We start from the raw sequence: 12,117 nt of genomic DNA, 5'->3' as shown, positions 1-12,117 counted from the left end.
TCCCAGGACCTGTACGTGGACCAGCTCACCACGCGGGCCAACCAGCTGGAGGAGAATGTGGCCCTGTTTGAGACTCAGTACGTGGCCCAAGCCGAGGACACCCGGGTCTTGAGGAACGCGGTGAGCAAGGTGAGTGCCGGGCCCCCTGGGTGCGCCTCCACGGCCACTCCCGTGCCTGGGACCAACCTCGTCCCCGCTGCCCGTCAGCCAGCTCCCAGAGGTCCAAAGCCAGGCCCCGAGCGTCTGCCCACTCCCTGACACACCGGGGACGGTCGCTGTTCATTTCTGAGGTAGTCGTGGGGCGGCTGCAGGGGCCCTGGGGAGCTCTGCCCTCCCAGCACCCCCCTGCACTGCCACGGCCAGCCTGCCCGAGGGGGCCCCCGTGGGCTTCCCCCAGGGAGCAGAGGTCACTCAACTGGGCTCAGCTCTGTGGCGGTGACACAGAAACCAAAGTGACCGTGACTTTTTTCTTTAAATCTGAGTCACCACGTAAAGGGGCAGTGGCCTCTCCATGACTGAGAGAGGCCGAACCCGCAGGTGGTGGAGATGGGGGGCGGGGCCCCCAGGGCTCCCCTCCCAGCAGCTGAATGCCCGTAGCCTGGGGGGGGGGGAGGGGAGAGCAAGGTTTTGGTTAACAGAGGATTCTGGAGTTTACCTGGGAAATAGTTTGGGAGTTGGCCACGAATTGCTTTGGGAGGATCCGTGGCGGGCCACGACCGAGGAGCACTCAGAGGGCTGGCACACTCCACGCGGGAGGCCTGGCAGGGCAGGTGGGGACGGGACCTGGCACGGACTCCCCTTCCCTGAGGTGAGAATGGGTCCCTGGGGCCCGGGGTAGGCAGGCGAACCTCAGAGGCCCACAGAGGCCCAGCAACACCTAGCGTGAACGCTTGGCCGGCCACGGCGCGGGCGTGAGCACAGGGCTGTGTCCGCCTGGAAACAGAGACTCCGGGTGAGATCAGACCTTGGGACAGGCGGGGACCTGAGGGGCCGGAGCAGGAGGGGGACCACAGCACCAACAAGGCTCTGAGGAGCTGGGTGCCGCCAGCCCCATGAACCGCCCGGACGCCAGGGGGCGGGGCAGGGGGGGTGGACGCGAGATGCTGGTCAGTCAGGGGCGGGAGGCACCTGCGCGCTCTGGACACCTGGTCAGGCCTCTGTCCGTCCCTGCCCCCATCCCCAGCACCCAGAAGCATGGCCGTCCTGAGTCAGGCACGTGGCAGACCTCACTCAAATGAGCAGAGAAGTGGAGCCAGCTGATGGGAGCCGGGCTCGGGGCAGTGAGCGGCGGCCACGCCCTGGCCCCCCACGGCCCCACAGCTGCTGGTGGGCTTTCTTCCGGCATGGCCAAGCGCCCAGGACGTGGCTAACGTTGCTGTCCATTACACACGCCAGCAGCACAGTGACAGTGGGTGCAGGCGCCCAAACACTTGGGCCGTCTTCCGCTGCTTTCCCTGGGTGCATTAGCAGGGGGCTGGATGAGAAGTGGAGCAGCCGGGACTCGAACCAGAGCCCATATGGGATGCCGGCGCTGCAGACGGCAGCTTTACCCACTGCGCCACGGCACCGGCTCCTTTTCTTCCTTTTAAAAGAAAAACAAAGAGAGTGCACTAAACCCACAGCTTCTTTGTACCTCGACCTGCTCGTGGGTCAGCGGAGCAGTGAGGAGGCTCTCGGCTTCCCAGGCTCCCAGGCTCCCGGGCTCCCAGGGCTCGCGCTGCCTCCCGGGCTCCCGGCCTCCCGGGCTCCCAGGGCTCGCGCTGCCTCCCGGGCTCCCGGGCTCTCTGGGCTCCCAGGGCTCGCGCTGCCTCCCGGGCTCCCAGGGCTCGCGCTGCCTCCCGGGCTCCCGGGCTCCCAGGGCTCGCACTGCCTCCCGGGCTCCTGGGCTCCTGGGCTCTCTGGGCTCGCGCTGCCTCCCGGGCTCCCGGGCTCCCGGGCTCTCTGGGCTCGCACTGCCTCCTGGGCTCCTGGCCTCCCGGGCTCCCAGGGCTCGTGCTGCCTCCCAGGCTCCTGGGCTCCCAGGGCTCGCGCTGCCTCCCGGGCTCCTGGGCTCCTGGGCTCTCTGGGCTCGCGCTGCCTCCTGGGCTCCCAGGGCTCGCGCTGCCTCCTGGGCTCCGGGGCTCTCTGGGCTCGCGCTGCCTCCCGCGGGCCTCAGCGCCCTGTGACAGGGGAGGACAGGTGGTTCTGAGTGTGGGGCCCTGGGGCGGGCGCGCCCTCCCACCTTCCACGGGAACTGCTCTGTGACCAGGGTCACCTCGGGGACACTGCTGGTGCCACTTGGGCCGATGCTGGACCACAGGTGTCAGCCCCCAGACGCCCGACAGCCCAGGAGGTGCCCATCTTGCTGCTGGGGCACTTGGGCGAGGTGACCTGTCCCGGGGAATGTCCCAGACAGGCCACCAAGATCTCAGCAGGGCTCCTGTGCCGCCTGGGACCTCTGTGCCCTGAGCACACGGGGACTCTCCTCCCCCTCGGGAGGAACCCCTGAGCCGCCCTCCACAGGCCCTAGGCCTCTCCCCAGCTGGGCACCTGCCCCCCGCGATGTCCCAGGAGAGCCTCAGCTCCAGCTGCCAGGCCCTCAGCACCCCCTGCCCCCAGCTCCCAGTCCAGGCGGGCCCTATGCTCCCACAGAGCCCCCTGCTCGTTCACAACTCACACCTGCTTCCCGTGGAGCTGTTGGGCCCCCACTCAGCCCATCCTGTGCGGCCTGGACCCTTGGTGGCCGGCCTGGCACCGTGTGAGCAGCCGCCCTCACGGGGAGAGAGCAGCCATCCTGTGCGGCCTGGGCCCTTGGTGGCTGGCCCAGCGCCGTGTGAGCGGCCGCCCTCACGGGGAGAGAGCTGCCATCCTGTGCGGCCTGGACCCTTGGTGGCCGGCCCGGCACTGTGTGAGCCGGCTGTCCGCCCTCACGGGGAGAGAGCAGCCATCCTGTGCAGCCTGGGCTCTTGGTGGCCGGCCCGGCGCCGTGTGAGCCGGCTGTCCGCCCTCACGGGGAGAGAGCAGCCATCCTGTGCTGCCTGGGCTCTTGGTGGCCGGCCTGGCGCCGTGTGAGCCGGCTGTCTGCCGCAGGCGTGCACAGAGATCGCGACCATCAGCATGGAGAAGCAGCGCGTCCTACGGCAGTGGGCCAGCAGCCTGGTGAGCATGAAGCACCGTGACGAGGAGCACCGGGCCATCCTGGAGGCACTCAGGTGCGGGCACCTGCGGGGACGCGCGGGAGGGCCCGGGCAGGACACCCCCAGCCTCCCCAGCTCCAGGGACTCCGCAGCCGGCCCCCCAGGCTCCACCCCGAGGCTCCCTCGTGCTCGCCAGGACCTCAGGTTCTCACATCCACCTTCCCACGTCCTGCGGAGGGAGGGAGAGGCCGTTTACCCTTGGGGGACGATGGGACCTGTGTTGGCACCCTTGTCGTTTACCCTTGGGGGACGATGGGGCCTGTGTTAGCACCGTTGTCCCCTGAGAGTGGAAGCCCGGCCCTGCCCCCCATCCTGCCTGGGGCTGGTCCCAGTGCCATCATCCACTTGCAGGGGGCTCCCCTGGGTCCCCCTGTCACTTCTGCAGGGGACGCGGGGACTCGGAGACGAGCGCTGCCTCGGTTCCCAAAGCTACGCAGGGTGATGGGGTCCCCGCTCCCCATGAGCCCTCACTTCACGTGCGACCTGTCTGCCACCCGCGTCCCCGGCGCCCAGCTCAGAGCCCAGTGTGCAGCAGGTGTTCGAGAAAGACCTGCGGCGGGCGGGGGGGGGGGGGGGCTGTTCCTGGAGCTTGGTGGTCGCAGGACTGGGGGGGTCGGTCCTTCTCAGTCCTCTGTGATTTAAAAAAATGCACAGGAGGGTGCACTTACAGGCGCGTGGGAAGATTAGAGGAGACGTTTGTTTTGGTGCAAAAATCAAATGTGAAAGCGCAGTCTTGTTCCTACTGTGCACGCCCCACGAAGGTTCTGGAGCCGCCGCCTGTGCACGGCGTCACAGCGTGTTTGGAGCCAAACGCGCTTCTCCTTCCATTTCCACAAACATTTCAGCGTGTCCTCTCGCGTGTTTTTTTTTTTTAAGGTTTATTTATGTATTTATTTGAAAGGCAAAGGCAGAGAGAGAGAGAGAGAGAGAGAGAGAGAATCCTCCATCTGCTGGTTCACTCCCCATATAGCCACAATGGCCAGAGCTGTGGTGATCTGAAACCAGGAGCCTGGAGCTTTTTCTGGGTCTCCCACATGGGTGCACAAGGACTTGGGCCCCTGCACCCACATGGAAGACCTAGAAGAAGCTCCTGGCTCCTGGCTCCTGGCTTTGGATCGGCACATTCTGGCCGTTGTGGCCATATGGGGAGCGAACCAGCAGGTGGAAGATTCTCTCTTTCTCTCTCTCTCTTCCACCCCTCTATCTGTAACTCTACCTTTCAAATAAATCTTACAAAAAAAGTGGAGCAGCTGGGACTGGAACCGGTGCCCATGTGGGATGCCAGCACTGCAGATGGTGGCTTTACCCGCTACGCCACGGCGCTGCCCCCACGTGGCTGTCCAAAACGGGACATTTCTGTGTGAGTAGGACTGGACTGAGAGCTTCGTCTCTTCCCCTTCCCCACGTTGAGTGGACGGCACTGGGCCACGGGCAGCCCAGCCGCCCGGTCCCCGAACCTGTGACCCCAGGCCTGTCCTCTTGGTCCGCATGTGGAGGACCCAAGGCCAGTGTGGGCCAGAATCCGGCCTGTCCCCACACGGCCTGTTTGCTGGCCAAGTCCACTGTGCCTTCGAACCCCAGAAACCAGCTGGCTTCGGTTACACGCTCGTTTTTTTACGTGGGTCAGCCACGTGTCAACCTTGTCGACCCTGAGCAAGGTCAAGGCTGAGGAACATATACATACACAAACGGGCACACACATACATGTACACATATATGTATGCATGTACAAGTGTATAAGTGTGCGTATATGCCTTCCCATCTGTACATATACACATGCACAGACCCCTAACCACACGTGTGCACGATATACACATGCATGCATGTGCACGTGTATCTGCATGTGTGGATACACACGTGTGCATATATTCACACAGAGACACATATCTACACATGCACACGTGCACGTGCATAAACACGTCTACACATATGCACAGTACACACCCTGGCATGAGACCTGCCCACAGAGACGTGGGAGGGATGGCACCGGGTCTCTTGGAGAAGGCACCCGATGGCCGTGGGAAAACATGGAGACGCGGCCTCCCAGGGGAAGGTGCGCTCCCAGGGCACAGGGCGGCTCGGAGCCAGAGGGGAAGCAGCAATGCCAGTCCCGCCCCGCGCGCGTGTGTGTGAAGGCTGTGCAGGCGTGGCGGCCGAGTGACAGGGGCGGGCAGCAGGAGGGGCCCCGTCCCTGCCACGCCCACACTGCAGACCTGGGGCCAGCAGGGGCTGTGCAGGACCACTGCCCTGACGGGGCCAGGCGGGTGAGACCCAGCACAGGGCCCGGCCCCTACAGGGAGGGGCTGTGGGTCTACTCCAGGACAGAAGGCGGGCGCGGGCTCCGGGGGCGGCCGGCTCCCCCCCCCCCGAGTCTCCGCAGGTGCGGGCTCCCCCCCCCCCAGAGTCCTGCGTGCAGCACCCCCCCTGGTGTGCCCCGGGTGTCACTGGCTGTGCTCCGGCCGTTCCGCAGGGAGTGCCAGCACCACGCCAAGTCCGTGGACGGCGAGATCGAGGCCTACAAGAAGTCCATCGTGAAGGAGGAGGAGCGCAATGAGAAGCTGGCGCGCATCCTGAACAGGGTGGAGACGGAGGCCGGCCTCATGCAGAAGCTGACCGCCCAGTGCCTGAGCAGGCAGGAGGCGCTGCAGAACGAGTTCAACACCTACAGGCTCACCCTGCAGGACGCCGAGGACGCCCTGGGCAAGAGCCAGCAGGTGCGCCGCGGGCTGGGGCTGTGGTCCTGGCCGTGGCCGGCCCACAGCGCCGCCCGTGCTGACACGGCCTCCCTCCCGGCTCCTCCCGCCAGGAGCACTCGGCGGTCACAGAGGCGCTGCAGGCCGTGCGCCAGGGCATCCGGCAGGAGCTGGAGCTGCGGCGGCAGATGGACGCCGCCATCGTGGAGAAGCTGCAGGATCACATGACCTCCAACAAGATGACCAAGTACTTCCACCAGCTGCTGCGGCGGCTGCAGAAGGAGAAGACCAACATGGTGGGCCTCCCCCGCGAGGGGCGGCGTCTCACACATGGACACGTGCACATGGACACACACCCAGAGACACAGACACATATATACACACGGACACACACCCAGAGACACGGACACATGCACACACACAGACACGTGGACCCGACACACACCCAGAGACATGGACACACATGGACACGTGGACACGGACACGTGGACACACACCCAGAGACACGGACACATGCACACACACGGACACATGGACACGGACACACACCCAGAGACACGGACACACACGGACACGTGGACACACACCCAGAGACACGGACACACATGGACACGTGGACACAGACAAGTGGACACACACCCAGAGACACAGACACATGTATACACACCCAGAGACACGGACACATGTATACACACGGACACACACCCAGACACGTGGACCCGACACACACCCAGAGACATGGACACACATGGACACGTGGACACAGACACGTGGACACACACCCAGAGACACAGACACATGCACACACACGGACACATGGACACGGACACACACCCAGAGACACGGACACACATGGACACGTGGACACGGACACGTGGACACACACCCAGAGACACAGACACATGCACACACACGGACACATGGACACAGACACACCCCAGAGACACAGACACACACGGACACACACCCAGAGACACGGACACATGCACACACACCCAGAGACACGGACACATGCACACACACACGGACACACAGAAACACACACAGACACACAGGCACACAAAGACACACACGGACACACATGACATATACAGAGACACACATGCACACACATGACACAGAGAAACACATAGACACACACAGAAACAGAAAGAGAGACACAGAAACACAAGGACACACACAGACACGTGGACACGTGCACACATGGACACACAGGACACATGCACACACACAGACACACACATACACAGAGACACGCGACACATGTACACACACCCAGAGACACACAGACACATGGGCACACACGCGTGCACAGGCACACACACAGGCACCCACACACACAGCCAAATCCGCGTGTGCCGTGGGTCTTCCAGCATCCGCGGGGTCCTTGTGCTTCCTGGCTGGGGGAGCAGCACCATGAGACAGGACCACGCCCCCGCCCGCCCCCGAGAGCTCCTGCAAGGCTCTCACAGAGCCCAGGACCCGTCACACACAGAACTCCACAGACGCCCACGTGTGTGCGTGTGTCAGGTGGTGGAGCGTGGGTTCTGGCCCTGTCCAGAGCAGCCATCACACCTGGGCGTGACACGGGGCAAACGTCTGCTCACGTGCACATACTCAGCACCACGCGGGTTCTCTCCCCATCGGCTGAGTTCGTGGGTGCAGAACCCGGGGTCGGGAGGACTCTCTCTCCTTCTAGAACTTTTTCTACACACACAGACACACACACGGGCAAACTCACAGAATCACACATGTTCACAGACACGCACACGTACACATTCAGCTGGGCCTGCAAGTGTCTCGGGTTAGGAGTGAATCCTGCTTCTCGGGGCTCCTGGGCCCAGCTTTCCCTGCCTGGCACACGACACCCCTGGGTGCTGTCTGTGGGTGCACAGCAGGTGCAGCTGGCGGGGCTCACCTGGCTTCCCAAGGAGGGGGCGTGGTCACCGCCCACCTGGCTGGCAGACGCCCTTGGAGGCAGCTCACTGCTGGCCTGACTGTGCCAAGGACACAGGGACATGGCACTGGAACCAGCAGGCCCGGCTGGGTGGTCTCGGGCGTCCTGGGAGGCCTGGGGGGTTCCTGCCGGTCCTCTGCTGGGAAGGGGGCAAGAGCGCCCGGCAGCCAAAGCAGGTGTCTGGGTGCTCTGGAGAAGCTGCGGGGGCAGGTAGGAGGCAGCAGCACAGCGGGGCTGCCCCCAGGTGCCCAGGCCTCCAGGTGCCCAGGTCCTGAGTCTCCAGCCCTGCCCCTGGCTGGGCAGCACACAGGTCACACCTGTACTACCACCAGTGTCCAGCAGGAGGCAGTGAAGAGTCATAGGCCAACAAACGCAGCCATTAGAATTTCCCCAGTGAGCTGGGGGCCAGGGTGCGTCTGGGAAGGGGGCAGACGGTGGACAGATGGCATCACTGGTCTGGAGACGGGACCCAGAGGGAGGGTGCACTGGGGTCAACCGTGGGGCCGAGGCAGTGAGTGGAGGGAGGTGCAGGTGTCCTGGGGGGAGGCCAGGCGTCCCCCACAGGACAGCAGACACCCAGGAGGGGGGCTGGGGGAGGCAGTGTGCCCTGGATGGCCTGGCTGGTGCCAGGGGAGGGGGCTGGAGTCTGAAGGGGGACGGAGGGTCCAGCGGTCTCCTGTGAACCCAGGTGTCAGGGGATCTAAGCAAAGCGGGCGGGCAGCAGAGGCCAGGCCAGCGGCGGCTCAGGGCACCGAAAGTCTGCCGCAGATGGGCAGGGTCTGAGTGGTACAGCTGACCTGGGGGGTCACTCACGGGGCCAGCAGGGGTCACAGGAGGACAGAGGTGTCAGGGGGCAGCCGGGCCACAAGCTGTGTGCTGCACGGCGGCCAGCAATGGTGCAGGACACAGGCCATGCTCGGGGGCTGGGGAGGAGGGGGCCTACACGACTCTGCAGAGAGGGGCTGCAGATGGCCACGGCGCTGTCCTTGGGCTGGAACGTCTTGTCCAGGGCTCTCATCTGCCTGGGCAGGCACCATCTCCCTGTTGTGTGCGCCCCCGGGGCAGGCAGGAGCCGGCCACTGCCCTGCCGCACCCCAGCTCACCGCGGGTCCTCTGGCGGGCGCAGGTGACGCACCTGTCCAAGATCGACGGCGAAATCGCCCAGACCACGCTGAACATCACCAACACCAGCTGCAGGCTGGACGCGCACCGGAAGGCGCTGGCCGAGCTGGACAAGGAGGTGAAGACAGTCAACGACCTCATCACCAACAGCGAGAGCGAGATCTGCAGGCGCACGATCCTGATCGAGAGGAAGCAAGGGCTCATCAACCTCCTGAACAAGCAGCTCGAGCAGACGGTGTCGGAGCTGGGGGTGAGGCGGGGGGCGGGGCGGGGCGGGGCGGAGCTGTGTGGGCGGGGCGGAGCTGTGTGGGCGGGGGCGGAGCTGGGGGTGAGGCGGGGGGCGGGGCGGGGCGGGGCGGAGCTGTGTGGGCGGGGCGGAGCTGTGTGGGCGGGGCGGAGCCGGGGCGGGGCGGAGCTGTGTGGGCGGGGCGGAGCTGGGGGTGAGGCGGGGGGCGGGGCGGGGCGGGGCGGGGCGGAGCTGTGTGGGCGGGGCGGAGCCGGGGCGGGGCGGAGCTGTGTGGGCGGGGCGGGGCGGAGCCGGGGCGGGGCAGAGCTGTGTGGGCGGGGCGGGGCGGAGGCGGGGCGGGGCGGAGCTGTGTGGGCGGGGGCGGAGCTGGGGGTGAGGCGGGGGCCGGGGCGGGGCGGGGCGGGGCTGTGTGGGCGGGGCGGAGCCGGGGCGGGGCAGAGCTGTGTGGGCGGGGCGGAGCTGTGTGGGCGGGGGCGGAGCTGGGGGTGAGGCGGGGGGGCGGAGCCGGGGCGGGGTGGAGCTGTGTGGGCGGGGGCGGAGCTGTGTGGATGGGGGTGGAGCTGTGTGAATGGGGGCGGAGCTGTGTGAATGGGGACGGAGCTGTGTGCATGGGGCGGAGCTTGTGGGTGGGGGCGGAGCTGTGTGCATGGGGGCGGAGCTGTGTGGGCATGGCGGCAGAGCTGAGTGGATGGGGGCAGAGCTGGGTGGATGGGGTGGAGCTGGGTGGGCGGGCCAGGACTGGGTGGATAGGGAGGAAGTGGGTGGATGGGGGCGGAGCTGTGTGCATAGGGGCGGAGCTGTGTGCATGGGGGCGGAGTGGTGTGGGCATGGCAGAGCTGAGTGGATGAGGGCAGAGCTGGGTGGATGGGGGCAGAGCTGTCTGTGTTCATGGGGGCAGAGCTGTGGGGGGGGCCAGGACTGGGTGGATGGGGAGGAACTGGGTGAATGGGGGCGGAGCTGTGTGGGCATGGCAGAGCTGAGTGGATGGGGGCAGAGCTGGGTGGATGGGGGCAGAGCTGGGTGGATGGGGGCAGAGCTGTGTGGGCGGGCCAGGACTGGGTGGATAGGGAGGAAGTGGGTGGATGGGGGCGGAGCTATGTGGATGGGGCGGAGCTGGGTGGGCAGGGAGGACCTGGGTGAACGGGGGTGGAGCTGTGTGGGCAGGGGGGGACCTAAGTGGGGGGGTGAAGCTGTGTGGGCAGGGGTGCAGCTGTGTGGGCAGGGGAGAACCTGGGTGGGCAGGGGAGGTCCTGGGTAGGCGGAGGTTGAGCTGGGTGGGCAGGATAGGACCTGGGTGGGCAGAGGCAGAGCTGGGTACATGGGGCGGAGCTTGTGGGCAGGGGCAGAGCTGGGTGGACAGTGGCGTAGCTGTTTGGATGGGGTGGAGCTGGGTGGGTGGGGCAGAGCTTTGTTGGGGGCGGAGCTATGTGGGTGGAGGCAGAGCTGTGTGGATGGGGCGGAGCTTGTGGGCAGGGGAGGAGCTGGGTGGGCAGGGGTGGAGCAGCGTGGGCAGGGGAGGACCTGGGTGAGCGGGGGTGGAGCTGGGTGGGCAGGGGCAAAGCTATGTGGGTGGCGGAGGACCTGGGAGGGCAGGAGAGGACCTGGGTGGATGGGGCAGAGCTGGGTGGGCAGGGGCAGAGCAGTGTGGGTGGGGGAGGACCTAGGTGAGCAGAAGTGGAGCTGTGTGGGTGGGGGTGAAGCTGGATGGGCCTGGGCGGAGCTGGGTGGGCAGGGTTGGAGCTGGGTGGGCTGGGGTGGAGCTGTCTGGATGGGGTGGAGCTTGTGTGCAAGAGCAGAGATGTGTGGGCAGGGGCAGACCTTGGTGGGCAGGGGAGGACCTGGGTGAGCAGAGGTGGAGCAGGGGTGGGCACAGTAGGACCTGGTGGGCTGGGGAGGACCTGGTGGGTGGATGGGGGCGGAGCTGGGTGGGCAGGAGCAGAGCAGTGTGGGCAGGTGAGGACCTGGGTGAGTGGGGGTGGAGCTGTGTGGGCGGGGGTGGAGCTGGGTGGGCTGGGGCGGAGCTGTGTGGATGGGGTGGACCTTGGTGGGCAGGGGCAGAGCTGTGTGGGCAGGGGAGGACCTAGGTGTGTTGGGGCAGAGCTGGGTGGGCGGGGGAGGACCTGGGTGGGCAGGGGTGGAGCTGGGTGAGCAGGGGTGGAGCTGGGTGGGCAGGGGCGGAGATGTGTGGGCTGGGACAGACCTTGGTGGGCAGGGGAGGACCTGGTTGGGCAGGGGAGGACCTGGGTGGGCGGGGGAGGTCCTGGGTGGGCAGGGGTGGAGCAGTGTGGGCAGGGGAGGAATTAGGTGGGCCAGGACGGAGCTGGGTGGGTGGGGGAGGACCTGGGTGGGCGGAGGCGGAGCTGGGTGGATGGGGTGCAGCTGTGTGGGTGGGGGCGGAGCTGGGGGGGGAGGACCTGGTGGATGGGGCCAAGCTAGGTGGATGGGGCAGAGTTGGGTGGGCAGGGGAGGAGCTGGGTGGGCAGGGGAGGACCTGGGTGGTTGGGGCAGAGCTGGGTAGATGGGGTGGAGCTGTGTGGGCAGGAGCGGAGCTGTGTGAGCAGGGGTGGAGCTGGGTGGGCAGGGGAGGACCTGGGTGAGCGGGGGCAGACCTGTGTTGATGGGGCAAAGCTGTGTGGGCAGGGGCGGAGCTGTGTGGGCAGGGGCGGATCTGAGTGGGCGGGGGCGGACCTGAGTGGGAAGAAGCAGATCTAGGTGGGCAGGGGCGCAGCTGGGTGGGCGGGGGAGGACCTGAGTGGGCAGGGAGGACCTGGAGGGGCGGGGGTGGACCTGGGGGGCGGGGCAGAGCTGGGTGGGCGAGGGGAGGACCTGAGTGGGTGGGGAGGACCTGAGTGGGCGGGGGCGGACCTAGGTGGAAGGGGTGGAGCTGTGTGGGCAGGGGCAGAGCTGGGTGGGTGGGGGAGG

General features: G+C 66.4%; 1 protein-coding gene across 1 annotated transcript in view; it reads left to right on the top strand.

Annotated features, from left to right (window-relative positions):
• The window catches only part of CCDC40 (coiled-coil domain 40 molecular ruler complex subunit), a 36,037-nt gene that overhangs the window by 15,449 nt on the left and 8,471 nt on the right, over positions 1-12,117 (top strand). Inside the window, exons 11-15 of the mRNA XM_062216113.1 lie at positions 7-129; positions 3,070-3,191; positions 5,647-5,890; positions 5,983-6,165; positions 8,953-9,198. Coding sequence (XP_062072097.1) covers positions 7-129; positions 3,070-3,191; positions 5,647-5,890; positions 5,983-6,165; positions 8,953-9,198 — 918 coding nt within the window. The remainder of the gene's footprint in view (positions 1-6; positions 130-3,069; positions 3,192-5,646; positions 5,891-5,982; positions 6,166-8,952; positions 9,199-12,117) is intronic.

Source organism: Lepus europaeus, chromosome 18 (assembly GCF_033115175.1).
Source record: "Lepus europaeus isolate LE1 chromosome 18, mLepTim1.pri, whole genome shotgun sequence".
Taxonomy (NCBI): domain Eukaryota; kingdom Metazoa; phylum Chordata; class Mammalia; order Lagomorpha; family Leporidae; genus Lepus; species Lepus europaeus.
Note: the sequence above shows the minus strand (reverse complement) of the source record. Positions and strands in the feature narration are given on the sequence as shown.